This window comes from Serinus canaria, chromosome 14 (assembly GCF_022539315.1).
Source record: "Serinus canaria isolate serCan28SL12 chromosome 14, serCan2020, whole genome shotgun sequence".
NCBI lineage: Eukaryota > Metazoa > Chordata > Aves > Passeriformes > Fringillidae > Serinus > Serinus canaria.
Genome location: NC_066328.1, coordinates 14,259,000 through 14,277,136, shown reverse-complemented (window position 1 = coordinate 14,277,136; position 18,137 = coordinate 14,259,000). Strand labels below are relative to the sequence as shown.

At 51.1% G+C, this 18,137-nt stretch overlaps 1 protein-coding gene across 1 annotated transcript in view; it reads left to right on the top strand.

The window, feature by feature from the left end:
- The window catches only part of CACNA1H (calcium voltage-gated channel subunit alpha1 H), an 80,272-nt gene extending 67,579 nt beyond the window's left edge, over positions 1-12,693 (top strand). Inside the window, exons 24-27 of the mRNA XM_050980128.1 lie at positions 1,217-1,516; positions 5,703-5,886; positions 9,055-9,221; positions 9,899-12,693. Of these exons, the coding sequence (XP_050836085.1) occupies positions 1,217-1,516; positions 5,703-5,886; positions 9,055-9,221; positions 9,899-10,999 (1,752 nt within the window). The 3' untranslated portion in view covers positions 11,000-12,693. The remainder of the gene's footprint in view (positions 1-1,216; positions 1,517-5,702; positions 5,887-9,054; positions 9,222-9,898) is intronic.
- Positions 12,694-18,137: the final 5,444 nt, after the last annotated feature.

Here is an 18,137-nt window from a genome sequence, read left to right as displayed (position 1 = left end):
TGGGCACCTCATTCCCCTCTTTGTAGGTGCTGTAATCCATGACTCCTGTGTTGCCTCTTACCTGTTTCAGCTGTACCCACTTGGTGTTCTTTTGGTGTTTTGAGACATAAACTTTAGGGAATTTAGAGATTTTAGAGGAGCTAAGATTTTAGTTAGAGATAAGCTTTATTTAATTAAAATAAATGGGTAGGCCTTGATGAAGTTAAGAGTTAGTGGTTTTGTCAACACAATGTTTGGTTAGCTGGGTTTATAATGAAGAACACAGAAACTGAAAAATGGCTTTTAGGAACATAAGACAATTGTTTTTAGGAACATAAGAAATTGTTTTTAGGAAGATGAGACAATTTTAGGCCTCCTCTGTCCTGAAACCAACTGAAGACAGGGGATGGGAGTTCTACCAAAGGTTCATTTGTCAGATTTGCATTGAGAAGGCAGAAAGGTCAGAACAAAGAAGACTTCATTTACTTCCTCATTTTGGGACCCCTCCCCATGAAAGGGACCATGGACCCATTTCAAGGAACAAACTGTGCATGCTTAATGGCTTTTGAACTAATTACCATGCAGGGCGGGGAATGGGATGTACCAGAGTTATGAACATGCATTTGTATTTTGGGTATTCAATATTTGAATAGATAAAAGGGCTCTGTGATCACCTGTAAATGGGGTGTGTGTTTGGGAGCTGTCCCACAATAAACACACACTTTCTAACTTTTAACTGTTGGAGAGTTTTTGGATATCGGTACTGGATCAATATCCATATTGGGAATGGGATGTACCAAAGTTGTGAATTTGCAGTTTGGGTATTCAATATTTGAATAGATAAAAGGGCTCTGTGATCTCCTGTAAATGGGGTGTGTGTTTGGGAGCTGTCCCACAATAAACACACTCTTTGTAACTTCAAACCGTTAGAGAGTTTTTGGATATTGGTACTGGATCAATATCCATATTGGGAATGGGATGTACCAAAGTTAGGAATATGCATTTGCAGTTTGGGTATTCAATATTTGAATAGATAAAAGGGCTCTGTGATCACCTGTAAATGGGGTGTGTGTCTGGGAGCCATCCCACAATAACCACACACTTTCTAACTCTAAACCGTTAGAGAGTCTTTGTCCGTCACATCAGTGCTAGACCAACATCCACGTTTTAATGAATCAGTTTCCCCCTGGAGCCCCAGCAGAGGCTCTCTAAGGGTGTCCCTGTCCCCCTGCTGCAGGACACGCTGCGGGAGTGCACGCGGGAGGACAAGCACTGCCTCAGCTACCTGCCCGTCATCTCCCCCGTCTACTTCGTCACCTTCGTCCTCATCGCCCAGTTCGTCCTGGTCAACGTGGTGGTGGCAGTGCTGATGAAGCACCTGGAGGAGAGCAACAAGGAGGCCAAGGAGGACGCTGAGATGGATGCTGAGATCGAGCTGGAGATGTCCAGAGGGACCGGCGGGAGCAGGAGCGGGGCCGGGGAGAGCCGGGCGCTGCACGGGAACCTGGAGCACCCCAAGGGCAAGCACCAAGGCCTGGTGAGAGCTGGGCTGGGGAGGGGATGGATCCCACCTGCCTGACCAGCAGATCCCACACAGAGCCAGAGGGACAGGACTCAAGGAGCTGTCCCAGCCCCTACAGCAGGGATGTCACCACCACCCCACTCCTGAGGCAGCTCCCAGGGCTCCTGGAGGTGGAAACGTTATCCTGGCCATTATTCCCAGAGGAGAGTTCAAAGTCCACCTCTCCTCTTCATTCTCAGGTTGTGGATTTTAAGTTCTGAGCCATAAAAGTCCCTGTCCTGCTGTCCCAGCCAGTCCTTGTCATTTTTCAGGGCAGCAGGACAACAAGCAATCCCAGAAATCCTGGGAATGCTGGCCCTCCAGCATGGGATGGGATAAATTCCCTTCACAGGTTCTGTTTAATTCCACTTTGGGATTTCCAGAGGATCCTCCAGCAATTCAGTGCTGCTGCAAACCTGCAGCTCCCATGGCTCTGCTTAGGACATGGAGAACTTGGGAGTTTATCAGAACTCCTCAGCAAGGAGCTGCAGGTCCCTGGGATGATTTTTGGAGGTCCCTGTGTAGATTTTTGGAGGTCCTTGGGTTGATTTTCTAAGGTCCTTGGGTTGATTTTTGGAAGTCCCTGCCTTGATTTTTTGGAGGTCCCTGGGTTGATTTTTGGAGGTCCCTGGGTTGATTTTTGGAGATCCTTGGGTTGATTTTCTAAGGTCCTTGGGTTGATTTTTGGAAGTCCCTGCCTTGATTTTTTGGAGGTTCCTGGGTTGATTTTTGAGGTTCCTGTGTTGATTTTTGGAGGTTCCTGGGTTGATTTCTGGGACACTGCCTGCTCTCTGATCCCTGCCAGTCCTTCAGGAAAACAATCAGAAGTGCAGGGGGGAGGGAGGGTGTGAGATAATTGTCTCACCCCATGTCAGCAGCCTGTGATTAAGAGTGAACACGGAACTGCTTTGTCACCACGATCACAAATAAATCTACCGCGAAATCAGTGGGGGCTTGCAGATTGAATTACATGAAATTAGATTTCTGTGAAATCCATCAGGCTCCATTAGGGCGAGGAGAAAGATTTGGTTACACAGCGATGGGGAATTGGCTGTTTGAGTGCTGCTCCTGGCAAACAGTCCTGCAGGGAAATGCACAGGTTGCTTTTCTAACTGAGGGGACAGAGGGCACCTCCCTTCACACGGGCTGGCAGTGCAGACAGTTCGTTCTCCTTGGGCTTTCCTCACTTCCCAACACTTCCCAAGCACATCAGGAACCTCCTTTTAACCCTGGAGGTGATGAGGGGGACAAGTGTCCCCTTCATCCTTCCACCATGTCCTGCCACCACCCCACAGAAGCCCAGGCCACCAGGCTGAGGTGGCTGATGTCCCTTTTGGTGTCTGAGCTGTCCCAAACCTGTCCCTTCACAACCACAGCCTTTCCAGCTGGGAAACCCCAGAGCAATCAGCCCTGTGTGGGATAGGAGTGAAATCCTCTTTTTAGCCCTTCAAATGTGCATTTGGTGTGACTTCAAATGTTAAACCCAGAGCTGCAGGCAGAGTTTTTTGTTCGTGGAGAAAACAGAGTCAGGTTTGATTTTATTGCTATTGCAAGAACTTGTTTGTGATACTGAGGAAACTGAGGCAGGGAGGGATCGACACCTCAGGCTTCCAGCAATCCCCCAAGCTGGGGATTCAGGAGATGCTCCAGGGAGATTCCCAAGAAACCAGAAGGGCTTCAACCCCCTCTGCTCCCAGCCACCCCCATGCCCAGGTCCCAAGGTATGGGACCAGGCTCTGGAGTGCAGCAGGTATTTCCCAGCAAAGAGGAGGAGCAGCAGTGATGCCTCCAAACCATCCTCACTGTCCAGAGCAGCTCTCCAGGTGGCAGCCAACAAATTTCCCATCCCATGGTTCATATTTCAAGCCTTTATTTCATTGGAAATTTACCCACGTCCCTAATTCACTCAGCTCTCAACAGCTGAACCCTTAAAAATTGAAGTGGCTGATGTCAAGAAGGGCTTTCTGTTCATTTGTTCCAGCCACAGCCAAGCTGAGCTTTAGGAGCCAAATCCTGAGATCCTTCTGTTCAGGTGCTGAGACCTTTTGTTCTCCTTGTGGCTCAGGGCTGAGCAGGAGCCCCTGGCTGCCCCCGGCCGTGCTGGTGGGGCTGATGAGCTGGGATGGCCAAGGACCAGCTGGCACTGGCTGCTGAGGCTTCCATCCATCAGCTGAGAGGGCACAGCCACAGCTGGCAGAGCTGGATGCCAAGGAGCTGTAAATACCTGCTGCCCCCCCTTCCCAGCCAAGCTGCACAGGGTAAAAGCATGGAGTCATTCATCTTGGGGTGTGCACCTTCAGGGAGCTGAGGAAAGGCATTTCTAAGCCAGAAATACAAGTTAAAAACCAGATTTAACCAGATCCTTGGTGAGCTCCAAACCTGAGGGAGCTCAGGGACAGGTTTTGCTGGCAGAGCAAAGCAAAATCCATTTAATTTAAGACAGGCAGCTGGGAAAATGTTTTCAATCAGTCACTGGGAGGCTGATGTGAAGGGAGAGCCAGAGGGATTCACTGTGTTTGAGATAAAAGGGGAAACTGGGAGGGGAATGTGTCCAGCCAGGCCACAGGGCCTGGCCCAGGGGCTCCTGCTCCCCAAGCACTTGGTCAGGTCCTGGAATCACCTCTCAGCTCCTCCATCAGCATCTCAGGGACATCATTTGTGTCCCTAAAGCTCCCTGTGACCCCAGGATGGATTTGCTGAGCAGGGTCAGGTTTAAGGTTTGTGGTGAGCTCTGTGTGGGCTCTTCCAACCAGACCCATTTCAGTGACAACAAAGAAAAATCCCTTTTCTACCCCCAAAGAGGCTCCTCACCCCCACTGCCACAGAGTCTTCTCCTTCCTCTGCCTCCTTCTTCAGGCTCAGTGGTGCCCAAAACATTCCAGGTTTTAGGGGAGAGGCCTCGAGGTTTGCAGTGGTGTTGATGTGTTTAAATGTCTGCCCTCTGAGGGTGTTTTGGGGAGAATTTCCAGGAGGACCTTTTTGGCCCCTCTGGTTTTGGCCCCTCTTTCACCCTCAGGCCTCCTGAAAGCATCTCCTTGGAACATCAGATCAGGAACATGTGAGAAATGCTGCTTTTTTCCTGTGTTTAACAAATGGGCTCCTTTTCCCTGGCCTTTCCCTTCTCTCTGTGCATTCAGGAGTTGACTTTGGACAAAAACTTGACTTTTTTAGTGGTAGGTCATTGATGCCTCCCTTTATTCCAGCCACATCCTGAGCTCCTCCCTCAGTGTGACTCTGCCTGCAGGCTCGGGGTGAGATCCCAGTGGGGACGCCAGCACAAGGCTAGGAAGCAAAAAAATGAAGGAATTCCCTGTAAATTCCTCACTGGGGTGTGCCACAGCAAGGGGTCCCCAGCCAGGGGACAATTAGCAGGTGATAATTAGCATTGGCCAGGTGATAATTAGCATTGACCCCATGATTCACAGAAGGCTGATCAATCACATCTCTATTAAGAATCCCATTGCTCTTGTAGACAGTTACGATACAAATTGACCTAATTGGTTCTTTAATTAAAACCCCATCACCATGGGTTAATTAGGAAACCTCCCTTTGGTAAACACATTCTACATGTTCACAACAACAGGTGCAGCAAGTTCAGATAAAAGAATGAGAAATTGTGGCAATGTTCCTCACTCGGGGTCACCAAGTGTGGGGGTGTTCCCAGGGGTCCCAGGGTGAGGGAAGAGATGAGAAATCCTGACTCCATGTTTCAGAAGGCTGATTTGTTATTTTATGATATATATTATATTAAAAGAAAATGATCTATTAAAACTGTACTAAAAGAATAGAAGAAGGATTTCATCAGAAGGGTAGAAAGGAATGGAAAGGGATGGAATGATGATAAAATCTTGTGACTGGCCAGAGAGTCTGAGCCAGCCAGACTGGGATTGGCCATTAATTAGAAATAACCACATGAGATTAATCACACATGCACCTGTTGCATTCCACCCCAGCAGATAATCATTGTTTCCATTTCCTTTCCGAGGCCTCTCAGCTTCTCAGGAGAAAAATCCTAGCTAAAGGATGTTTCATAAAACATGCCAGTGACAAGAAATCATTCTTATCTCCTCACAGCCTTCTCCCAGGACGATGCCTGGGAAGGCTGTGCCTCTCTCTGCTGCTGCCCCAGGGGTGACCCCACCTCTCTCCTGTTGCTCTGCAGGGCAGTGCAGGCTCGCTGAGGGCCCAGGACTCGCAGACCCTGCTGACAGTCAGGAAGATCTCCGTGTCCAGGATGCATTCCCTGCCCAACGACAGCTACATGTTCCGGCCCGTCGCCCCGGCCACGGCCCCGCTGCCCCTGCACGAGGTGGAGATGGAAACCTACCCCTGCAAAGCCCAAAGAGGTACCACCCTCACAGATCCCTCTGCTCTGGGGCAAAGCTTTGGGTTCCTCACCACAAGAAGGATGTGGAAGGGCTGGAGTGTGTCCAGGGAAGGGGGAGCAGCTTGGAGGGCTCAGCCTGGAGAAACTCAGGGGGAAACTTCCTATTCTCCAAAACTCCCTGAGAGGATGGGGCAGGGTCTGCTCCCAGGGATGAGAGGAAACAGCCTCAGGTTCTGCCAGGGGAGGTTTGGATTGGATATCAGGGAAGAATTCTGCACTGGAAGGGTGTTCAAGCACCAGGGAGGGCTCCCAGAGCAGGGGCGGGGTCATCATCCCAGGGAGTGCTCAAAAAACCTGTGCATCTCCCTCAACCTGTGTTCAAAACACCTGGGACTTGATTTAGCACTGGCCTTGGCAGTGCTGGATTGATGGGTGGAACCCAGGGCCTTTTCCAATCTTTACCATTCCAAGATTACAGCCACAGGGGGCTCAGTGGGGAGCACCCAACCCAAGAATGGCCCGAGCAGGGCTCACTCCTGTGGGGCTCCATCAGGGCTTCCCTAAATCCTGCAAAATTCCACGTTTCCACCACCTCCCCAGCAGCCAGCTCAGGTGTTTGGGGAGAAGCAAAGCTCCCAAGCACAGGTACAGGTTTTTAGTTGAGGGGAAGGGAGCTGTGCATTCCCTCTGACTCCTGCCTGCAGATCAATAACATCCCCAGGAATAAAAGCCAGAGTTGGGATTGCTTCCAGCACAATTCCTCATGTTTCAGGCAGGCTGCAGCCTCAGGGCACACGTGGAGTTCAGAGCTGCAGGAGTTTCTTTGGCAGCAGAAAGATCAGAAACCACTCACTGGTTCTTGCTGAGCCCAGACTTGTAGGAAATGTCATGGAGAGACCCCAAAATCCAGGAATCACAGAGCCTTTGAGGGGGCATTCATCCTCTGCATCCCAGCACATTTCCCTGAAAATGCCTTTCTGGCTCTTCTGTCGAGCTGCTTTGAAGGGGAAATTGTTGGAATTTTAGATGTTGGGAATTTTAGATTTTTTTATGTTGATAGATTTTGATTTTTAAGAGAGGACTGTATTTAATTTGAAGTTGTAGAGAAAGTTTTTTTAAATTAAATTATAGAATTGAGATTATGAGTATGTGGTTTGATTAGAAGTGTATAATATTATGTAGTGGAAAATTTAGAGTTTAAGGTTTTAAAATCTAGTGATATATGTAAAGTACAATAGAGGTTTTAGAGTGGAGATTGGGTTTTTTTAATTTATTTTTATGGCTTTGGGTAGTATTCTGTAACTGGATAGAAAAGTTTGTATTGTGGGATATGAGGGATTAGTCATTAGGTTAAAAGCAAAAATACAAAGGAAGTAAATCTGAGACACATCTCTGCCTCCCTAAAGGCACACGTGCTCCTGGAGGGGCCCCCTAGAACTTTTCCCAGCCTGGTTCCCTTTGATCCAGCATGGATTGAAATGCCAGAACTGCCCAGTGGGTTTGCACACCCTGATTTGCTCTGATTGCCTTGGGAGAAGGAACCCTGTGTTTGTTCAGACTCTCTGGGAGCCAGGTCATGTTCCCTGCTCAGTGTTTATTATTATTTCACCTGCAAATTCCTCGTGAAGGAAAGAAAACAGAGGTTGAGTTTCACAGGCAGCCTCCTGGGGCTGCTTTTCATCCCTGGAGTGGCTGTAAAGCAGGATTTATATCCATATAAAACTGCTGGGATGGTTGGCAGGGATGGTTAGCGCCCACCAAGAATTCTCTGAGGTTTTCTCAATTCCTAAATAGCTCTCCAAGAGCACTGGAGGGATGGATATGATGGATATGATGGATAGGACTTTTTACCTGGTGGTAAAACCAGCAGCACCCCGAGCTGTGCTGCTCCTGAGCTGCCCAAACTCTGCTTCAAGTCACAGATCCATAAATTAGATCCAAACAAAACTGAGCCCATGGAGACTCCCATGAGTGTTTCCATGGGCTTCAGGATGTCTGATCTTCTCCACTGACCACACAGTGAAAATCCTGGGGGATGAGCAGATCTCAGGATGTTTTGGTTTTAGATGCAGTTTGCTGATTTCCTAGAAAAACAAGAGAAAAAATATCCAGCTCCAGAGATCTTCAGTGTTCCTGAGCATCCAGTTTGGAGGGGGTTTGGGTTTCCTATATGAGAGCTTGATGGAAAGTGTCCAACAGGAGGAAATTCCAGCTGAGGACAGGGAGTAGAGCATTGGGTCTGGATTTTATGACCATGTTTGTGACCGACTTTATGCCAGAGTTTTTCTGCATCATAAAAAGCACTTTATAAAGCCTGGAATAGCACATGAGCAGCACAGGCTGAGCCTGAATCTCTGGGTCTAGGAGAGCCCAAAAAAAAAAACCTGGGGAGAAGCAGGGTGGGAATTCCTTCTGTGGTGTTCTGGAGAAAAGCTCCAGAAGAAAAATTATTAAACACTCACTTTTCTTTGTCCCCACCAACAAATCTGTCTGTGAAATGCAACTGTGATGTGTCTGCGTGGCTTTTGTCAGGGGTTCAAGTTCCCTGACCCCTGGGTGAGATCTCTTGGAGTGATGGATAATGGTGTTTGTAACACGGAGCTGGGCAGCACTGCAGGAACAGACGTTGGGCTTCAAACTAATGAGGACAATAAATCCTGCAGCCAAAAACCAGAGAAGATCTTTCAAACAACTCCCAAGTGCAGTAAAGCAGCACCATGGATGGGTTGGGGAGGAGGGATGGCCTTCAGACCCAGCCTGGGAGGCTTTGGGAAGAGAGAGATTCCAGCCTGTCCATGGCTCAGGGCTGGCAGAGCACTTGGAGCAGCTCCTGGTGGGACCAAGCTGAGCCTCAGGGACAGCCCCTGGTGCTGGCTGGGCTGGGCTGGGTGGGAGAACTTCCCTGGGCCTGCAGATGTTCTAGAATATCTTGAGTTAGAAGGTATCCACAAGGATCAGAGCCCTGCACAGACACCCCAACATCTGTGAGCTCCCTGCCATCCCTGCTGAGCATCAAAGCAGCAGTCAGGACAAGGGACAAGGTTTTAAATACGAGATTTATGCATTTCACCCAGGCCCAAGAGGTTTTTCCTTCTCCCTCCTGTGTTCACTCCCCTCTTGAGTCTTCTGCCTCAAATCTTGAGAGTTCCTATGCCCAGCAGTGACTGCTCCCTGTGTCCTGCCCTAGGATCCATCACCTCCATCCGCTCCCAGCCCGTGGGGGGCAGCTCCTCGCTCAGGGTGCCCGCGGAGGCCGCGCGCTGCCCCGGCCAGGACGGGCGGCACCGCTGGAAGGGGCTGGGTCCCCACGGCACCCCCCGGGCTCCTGCTCTCAGCAAGCTGCTCTGCAGACAGGTGAGGGACCACCAGCACCCAGAGGTAACTGCTGTCTTGTCACCTGCTTCCTTCCCTTCTTTCCCAGTCCTCTCTTGTGTTTCTTTGCTTGGAGCTAAAGTGGAATTCCTGTTTCAGAGCGAAACGTGCCATAAATTTTAATATGTTCCTGTCCCAGCAAATGTGGGAAGGCCCTTTTTTCCCTGCTTCCATCTTCATGGCTGTGCTGTTCCAGGAAATAAGAGCTAAAAAGTGGGGAGAAGGTGCCCAATCTCCAATTGGGAGAGTCCTCCACCATCATGGGGAGGCTCAGGATTTGGGGCTGGAACAAGACCAAGGCCCAGCAGATGCCAGCCCTGAACATGAACGTTCCTGCCAGCTAAAGTTTATCCTTTTGTTCAGGAGGGTCTGACAGGACTGGCACGATGGGGCAGGGGTGAGGTGGGCTGTGTTAGACCCACAAGCCCTTTGTCTCGTGCCATGGGCTCCCCATCCCTGCGAGTGTCCCAGGCCAGCTCGGATGGGGCTTGGAGCAACCTGGACTGGTGGAAGGTGCCCGTGGCAGGGTGTGGAAGGAGATGAGCTTTAAGACCGCTTCCAACACAACGTGGTTCTATAATTCTCCATCCATCACTGGAGGTGCTGCTGCCCAGCACATCCCCAGGCTCTCACCCCACTTCTCTCCCCTCCCCTTCCAGGAGGCCGTTCGGACAGACTCGGTAGATGGACAGACTCCAGAGCACAAAGACAGCCAGCAAGCAGAGCCTGGAGAGCCCCAGCCATCAGCAAAGCAGCCCCAGAGCACCCTCACCCCCAGCCCTCTCCATTCCCCCCTCCCGGCCACCCCTCCACGCTCGCCCCCATCCTCCCCACACCGGCCCCTGGGCCCCCTGGCACGGAAGCACACATGTGGCCAGCACAGCGTTCCCAGCCGGCCACCCAGCCCCAGCAGCCCCCCTGGCCCCGAGGGCTGCCCAGGCGAGCCCTCAGACCTGGCTGACGAGGAGGTTCGGCACATCAACAGCTCAGCCAAAGACTGGGCGGAGGAGCACTCGGACCCCGGCAGCCGCTCCACCTCGCCCTTCACCTCCCCGGCCCCGTCCCCCGTGCCCCTCAAGAACTGCAGCACAAGCAGCCTCTCCCGCAGGGAGAAGGACTTGAAGAAGTTCTACAGCACCGACACCAAGGGCTTCCTCAGCAAGCCCAGCTGGGCCGACGAGCAGCGGCGGCATTCCATCGAGATCTGCCCCTCCGGCGGCGCCCCCGACCGCGGCTGCCAGGAGCCCACCGAGGACAAGCAGCGGCCCCCCGGCCACGTCCAGCCGGAGGCCGACTACATCCACGGAACCCGGAGGAAGAAGAAGATGAGCCCGCCCTGCATTTCTATAGATCCTCCCATGGAGGACGACGGAGCAGCGGCCCCACGCGCCAAACCCTCCGAGAACACCCTGCTGCGGAGGAGAACCCCGTCCTGCGAGTTCCCGGCCTACCGAGAATCCCTGGAGCTCCCGGAGAGCCGAGGGGAGCACCTCAGCATCCCCAACTTCTCCTTCGAGCAGCTGGACGGTGGCTCCTTGAGCAGCCTCTCGGAGCTGCTGGACAGCGGGCAGTCCACGCCGGCCTCCGTGGACTCGCGGCCGGACGCTGAGCCGAGAAAACAGGATCACTTAAAAACTCAGCGGGGCAACGGCAAAGAGGGGGGCAAAGAGCTGCTGGGCACTGCCAAGAGCCCCCTGCGCAAGCAGGACTTGGGCCCCGTGACTGCTGCCACAGAAGAAGGCACGGATGACCCAGTATAGCTGCTGGGATGGGGGACAGGGGGGGTCTCAAGGGCTTGTCACCAATGTGGGCGTTCCAAAGCGAGGGGAGCCAGGGGTCAGGGGTGGCCGTCACTGGGGCCGTCCCCTCGCTGCGGTCGCTCGTTGGGAAGAGCTGTGGAAGTTTGCAAAAAAACCACACACACACACACACACACACACACACACACACACACACACACACACACACACACACGTGGAAAAATGAAAAAGAAACCAAACGAGCGGCTGGACGAAACTGGGGAGGGGGTTTGGGGGGATTTGGCAAGAGGTTTTGGGGTTTCTTTTCTAAGGGGAAGGTGGAGTTGATGCAGGGGTGGCTTCGTTCCTCCCACCCCGCTCCGTGGCCTCGATCACATTGATTCGGGTCTGAGCTGGTGGTGGTTGGGATCTGGGGGGATTCTCTTGGGCTTTTGTTGTTTTGTTGAGTTTGGTTTTTGTTTTTATTTTAAAGATGCTCAACTTTTCCTGAGGCACCTTTTTGAGCTGTCCCGTTACGCTGGAGTGCCTGGGAGCTGGACATTGTCTGTATATCAGCAGTTCTATAAATAAAAATTCTGTATTTGTGAGCTACAAAATGAGGAAACAAACAAACAAACAAACAAAAACCTGGAAAAAAAAATAGACCCACATAAACTCTCTCTTCATAATGCACATATTTTTATAGAGAAACAGAGATGCTGTTTTTTGCATTACATGGGTGGTGTTTCCTTGGGTTTTCTGTGGAATTAATTATTCCAGCCATTCATTTTCCAAATGTTTCTCCTCTTTCCTCGCTTCCCTGCCCTCCACCATCACCCCACCAGCTTCTTCTCACAACTGATGCTTCTGACATCTCGCTCATTTTCTTTTGTACTTTAGAGGTTGTCCTAATTACAGACAAAAAACCAAATCACTACTGAATTGTAGCCAGTGCAATAATAAGTTATTCATTCTTCTTGTCTGTCCAACTGTCCTGTTGCTTTTCCCCCCCCCTTTTTTTTTAACTGAAATTCAGGTTAAATGTCGCAATAATCTGAACTAACGTGCACAAAGACGGTTTCTTGTGTTACAAAGAGAAAAAACTAATGAAAAAAAGGAAAAATAACTACATTTACAGAGAGATTAAAAAAAAACCTGAACAAATAAATAGTAAATTATTTAAGAAATGTATTTTGTTTACTGCAGTTCTAAGTAAATTATTGATACAGTGTGTAAAGGTGTAAAGAGCTGTCGTAGGTGATGTTCTTTGTGAGCATTTAAGGTGATGATTTGTCCTCCTGTGGCAGAACAACTCCGACCCCTCGGGGCAGTTTGCACTCCCTGTCCCTCCCTTCCCATCCCCGGACACATTCCCTTCCCAAGGCCCTTCCACAAGCCTCTGGAGGAATCCAGGTCACCTTTTAACACCACTTTGGGGGGATTTTTTTGCAGCTTTTTTTTTTTTTTTTTTTTTCCCTCCTTCCCCACCCTTCCTGCAGGCCCTGTGTCCATGGCCCAGCTTTCCCAGGGGAAATAGGAGCAGGAAGGAGCCCGTGGACACCCAGGGGGGAACAAACCCATCCAGTCGTTTCCGTTTGGTTCCTTCCATGCCGCCTCATATTTATGCCTTCACATTTATCTTCTGTTATCGATGCATCCATTACTCCAAAGGAAATGTATCTTGTTTCACATCTATTAAACTGTATAAACTGGAAGCGTGGCCTCCCTTTGTGCCGCAGCGGGGGGAGCCCAGCTGCCCCTCCCGCTCCCAGAGCTCGGCATTCCCTGAAAACTCCTTCCTCAACCTCTCCGAGCTGCAGCCCCCCAGGTGTGAACCATCCCTGCTGGAGCTGGAGGCTTCTCCCACCTCCCCCGAGCTCAGAGAATCCCTCACCTCACCTCCAGATGTTGATCCGGCTGCTTCCGAGGAGCACCTGCGCCGCTGTAATTAAGAGTCATTTAGAATTATTGTAAATAATGATTCTGTCTCGGTGGGATAGCAAGGAATTCCAGAAAAGAGCCACAAAATCCATGATTTACAGTGCTTTGGGGAGGATGGCAAACTGCTTTTGCTGCAGTTTAAGGAGGGGAGGCGAATCCTGCTCCAGGCTGAGTCCTGCCTGGAGGGGTGCACGATGCCCCGGGGTGTCCCTCAGCATCAGGGGACACTCAGGGTGTCATTTACTGCTGGGATTATTTAGCTTTGCTGGAAAAGGCCTGAATTCCCTTTTGGCCCTGTGCCTGAATTCCCTTCAGGGGGAAAATCCTCTCGCCATGGGGTTGGTGGCTGATGGTGGTGATGGAGAGAGGTGGAACAACCTGGAAGGGCTTGAGGCCATGGCAGTGTTGGGAATAAGTTGGGATATTTTCCTCTGGTTCTGGCTTTCTCAGCCTGCCACCCTTCCCAAACCCCTCAAAGCTCATCAGGACCCAAAAGAACCCCCTAAGTTTACAGGAACATCCTGGCAGCGTGGGGAGAATCAAGCTCAGACTGAATTTCCCAAGAGCAGTGAGTAACCATGGATTGCTCCCTGACACCTCTTTTGGAGACACTCACCTGGACTTGCAGGTGCAAAACCCCCCCAGCTGCATCCCCAAACCTGGCCATGACCAGAGAAACTATTTAACATCAGCAGTGTTAATTTTGTTGATTAAATCTCTGCAGCATTAAGCGATTTCCCCCCGGACTGTCTGCAAGCCTCGCTTAAGATCGGAAGTGAAAAGCACGGGCTAAATGCAAGTCATGATTATTTAATTGGATCGATTTCTATTTTGCATTTTTAATGGCCATTCAGTCCTGTCCATTAATCAGCCAGACTCTGCCCCAGCACTCTCCATTCCAGCAAACCCACAGCCCGCAGGGATGGGGGCTGTGTCCATCTGGGCTGGCCCAGAGCCACCCCAGCACCCTTGGAGGAGCAGGAATCAAGCAGGGATTAAAAACCACCATGCTGAGGAAGGAAACCATCACAGGGGCTCTGCTTCAAGGGTAAATCTCAGATGGCATCGATCTGAAATTCTCTTTGTCATGCTGGGGAGGGAAAAAAGCTTTAAAAAATACCAAGCACCAAATCTGACGCCATCCTGGGTGCAATTAGCCCCAACCTTAATCTGTCAGAGCTGTGAGATCATACAGGTTGCATGAATGCTAATAAGCATTTGATATTTGTACAAGCTTTCTGGGGATGAATAATTCAATTGACTTCATCCATTAAATTTCCCCTATTAAGTTTTCAAACCATGGCTGGGTTTTAATGGCTGGGGCCACCTCATCCTCCAGACGAGGGGGCTTAATTAGGAATTTTAGCACACCCTGACAGAGCCACAGGAGCTGAAACCTCTGTGGCTCTTTGGGTTTTGAGCAGCTCGTGTCTCTCGGCTGGAACCCTGCTGAGCCCCTGGAATAACTCCAGCTCACACAGGTGAGTGCTCCATCCTCTTCCAGCATGATGGTGCTGCCACAGGCTGCTTTAGCCCTTTCTTTCCACGGGGTCAGCCCCTCTCTGGAGGTTGGGGAGGTGCTGAGGGGCTGCTTGGGATGGGGGATGTGCAGTGGCACTGATGCACCCCCTGGATTTTGGCAGCACTCGATGATTCTGTGGGTCCCTTCCAACTCAGGATATTCCATGATTCCCTGGCATTCACTGATGTCACCAGGAGTGTCCCATACCCAGCCTGGGCTGCTCCTCATGCCAGGACCCTTCACCTGTGTCCCTCACTTGTAGGTCAGCGTTGGGATGGTTTTTCCCAGCTGTGGATGTTGGGCTATCCAGTGAAAAATAAATCTGTTCACAATGAGAGGGAGAAAATGCCAAGGACCCTCATTAAGTCACACCACAGGGAAGATCCAGATTAATGATTTGAATATTTGATTGAAGTCCCCTGGAGCAGCTTCTTCTGACTCTGCTTTGCCCCACGTGGAGGCACAAGCTGCCGAGGGCCCGTCTGCAAGGTCTGTTGGATGCATGGAAAATAGAGCTCCCACCTGAGTTATTCCCAAAAAATGCAGCCACCACTGGACACAAGCAGGAGGGCTCCATGCCTGGCAGGAGAAGGAGCTTGTTTACCCTCCCCACTTCTTCCTGCTTTTATTCCTTATGTCCTTAGCAAATCCAACTGGCCCTCTGGGCACCATCTCCCCAGGTCTTCCTCACCCTCTCCCCTCCCTGCCTTTGTGTCAATTTAGTCTGCTGGCTCATTAATTCATTTTGCTCATTAACCAAAAGAAATCTCACCAATGATAACGAGTTCCAAGACAAATTAATTCCTCAGAGAAGACCAGGCACTTCACAGGTCCTTGGCAGTGACAGCCTCCGTGCCCAGCAGGACCCCTGGCATGGGACTGGCAGCCACATGGACACAGGGATCATCCCTGGAAGTGTCCAAGGACAGGCTGGACAGCAAGCTGGGACAGTGGAAGGTGTCCCTGCCCATGGTAGGGGTGGAATTGGATGAGCTTTTAGGTCCTTTCCAACATGAATCACTCTGGGATTCAGCCACGGAACACAAAACCCACCCAGCTTCACCCAGGTGCCTTCCCACCACCAGGTAAGTGCATTCAGCAGGAATTACAGCAGGAACATCCCCTGTGTGTGCTGCTGTGAGATCCCACTCACCCCCTGTTTGATTTGAGCAGCAGCAGCAAAAGGCAGGGGAGACAAAGGGCAGGGAAGCTCCCTGCAGCCTCCTGGCAGGCAGGGATGAGTCAACGCTGTGCAAACAACTCTAAAAACACAAAAGCCTTATAGCAGATTAATGACACCATCAAATGCATTTCACTGGCCATTTACCAGGTGTTGATCATAAATATTTGGGATTCAAAATAAACTTTTGTGCTGTGCCACTGTGGTGTTGTTTGTGCCTCTCCCACCTTCCCTGGATCAGCCCTGGGGCTGCTGTGATGGGGCTTGAGCAGGTAATGGAGACAAAGGAGCTGCTCCTGCTCCCTCCCTGCAGCAGGGCTGTCTTTCCACTCTGTTCTCCAGGGATCTGCTGCTCCTGCTGCAGCTGCAGTGGATGAGCCCAGAGCTGGGGTGATGGGCAGGAGATACATCCCACAGGTATCTCCCTCTGCCTGCTCTCCCCAGGCTCATCCAGAGGCAATTCCAGGGGAAACCCAAGGAAAGGGCTCACCACAACTCTCCAGCCTCCCTGGGAGCCCCTGGATCCAGAGCCAGGCAGCCTAGGCAGGTCACAGTGCCTGGGTTGGGTTCAGGAGCTCCCAGTGACAGAGCTCCCGGCAGTTTGGATTTTTTTTTTCATTTTTCCAGCCCTTGGCTCTTGCTGGGAATAAAGCAAACATAATTCCCTCAGCTGTTCCAGTCTGTGCCTCCAGCACAGAGGTCAGTGCTGCAGGGACACTGGGAATGGCTCTCCAGGAGCTGGGATCCAACCTGGAAGAGGTGACAAGTCAGGGATCAGCAGGAGCGTGTCCTTCCTCCCTGGGAGGATGACTGCAGCTCCAACACCCCAGGGAGGATTCCTGGAAAAATCACAGCATTAGGATAAGTCCTGGTGAAGAGGAGAATGTTTTAAACAGCCAGGAGAAGCAGCAGCATTGCTAAATAACACCCATGGGGTCACCACCATCCACAAACCTTCATCATGCTTGGAAATCAAACTCTCTGATGGAGCATTAATTAAGTTTTCCAGCAGGATAAAACCACTTCCTTGCTTGGGATTTCACTCTGCTCACAAAGATTAAAAATACAGCTAATTAAAACAAGGCTGGCATGCAAAGAAGGGAAGAATAAAAAGTCTTGCTATGGCTAGGAGGGGACAGAGTCCTTCCAGATGCAGGTACAGATGAGTCACGGCTGCTGAATAACCCCCCTGCTGTCTCTCTGCCATGGGGAAGGTCTCCTATTGCTGGGAGAACTCCTCCTGCAGCTGTATATCACCTGCCAGGCAACAAAAATGTCCTGAAATTGGCTCCAAGGTAGCTGGGAGCCAAGTGCAGTGTTAATTAAACAGCCTCACTAGCTGCTCCAGGCAGCTGCCTCAGAACTGCTCTACTTCCCCCCCACCCCTCATCATTTTCAGTTCAAATGAATTCTTTTCCCTGAAGCATTTCTGAAGGGCTGTGGAGAAAGGATAACATTTCAGGCATTCCCTCCCATCCCTCTTGCTTCCCTGTCCCATTCTTCTCTTGGCCAAATTTGTTTGGCCTGGAAAACCGAGTTGAAATAGGTCTTGGCAGAGAACACATCTACTGAAATGTGGAAGGGCTTCCTCCACTCCTTCCACCCTTCCCAGAGGGTCTGGCAGCAATGAACACCCCAAAATTCCTCAGGGGGAGGGGAAGGTGGTCTGAGATGCAGAAAGGAGGCGAAGGATGAAGCACAGGCAGGCTAGGCAGCCTCCATGGCACTGACATTCGTGTGTGGGCAGCAAATTCCCTGGCACAACCACGGTCCCGATGGGCCAGCACCGTGTCACCAGTCCAGAACTGTCACAGCACCAGTCCAGAACTGTCACAGCACCAGGCCAGCAGAAGGAGCTTGTTTACCCTCCCCTCTTCTCCCTGCTTTTATTCCTTATGTCCCTATCAAATACAACTGTCCCTCTGGGCACCATCTCCCCTCTCCTCCCCTCCCTGCCTCTGCGTCAATTTAGTCGGACTGGCTCATTAATTCATTTTGCTCGTTAACCAAAAGAAATTTCACCGATAATAACGAGTTCCAATACAAATTAATTCTTCAGGTCCAGCACCGTGTCACCAGTCCAGAACTGCCGCTGGACCAGCCCCGTCCTGTCACCCTCACACCGTGGCCACCCTCGAAACAAGTCACCCTCAGCAGATCTCAGCGGGTGCAGCTCTTGCAAAGCCCCAGCACGTCCATCCTTATTTACACATCCAACTCCTCCTTTCCTTTTTTAATTAGAGCGAGATAATTAACGCAGCACCGTGCTGTTCCCGCCTTTTCCCGCCCCCACCCACACCAGCGGTGTGAGGGTATTTCTCCCGCCCGCCATGATCAAACTGCTGAGGGCACCGCGGGCCCCTCTCCTCACGGCTGGGGCTGAGCCTCCAGAGAGCACAAAGTCCACCATTTCCCTCCTTCTCCCTGCCAACACCTCCTGCTCTGGCCCTTGCCCGGCAGCATCATCTAGTGGCCATGGCCTCCACACGTGGAATTGTAGGGAATAACCCGGGCTG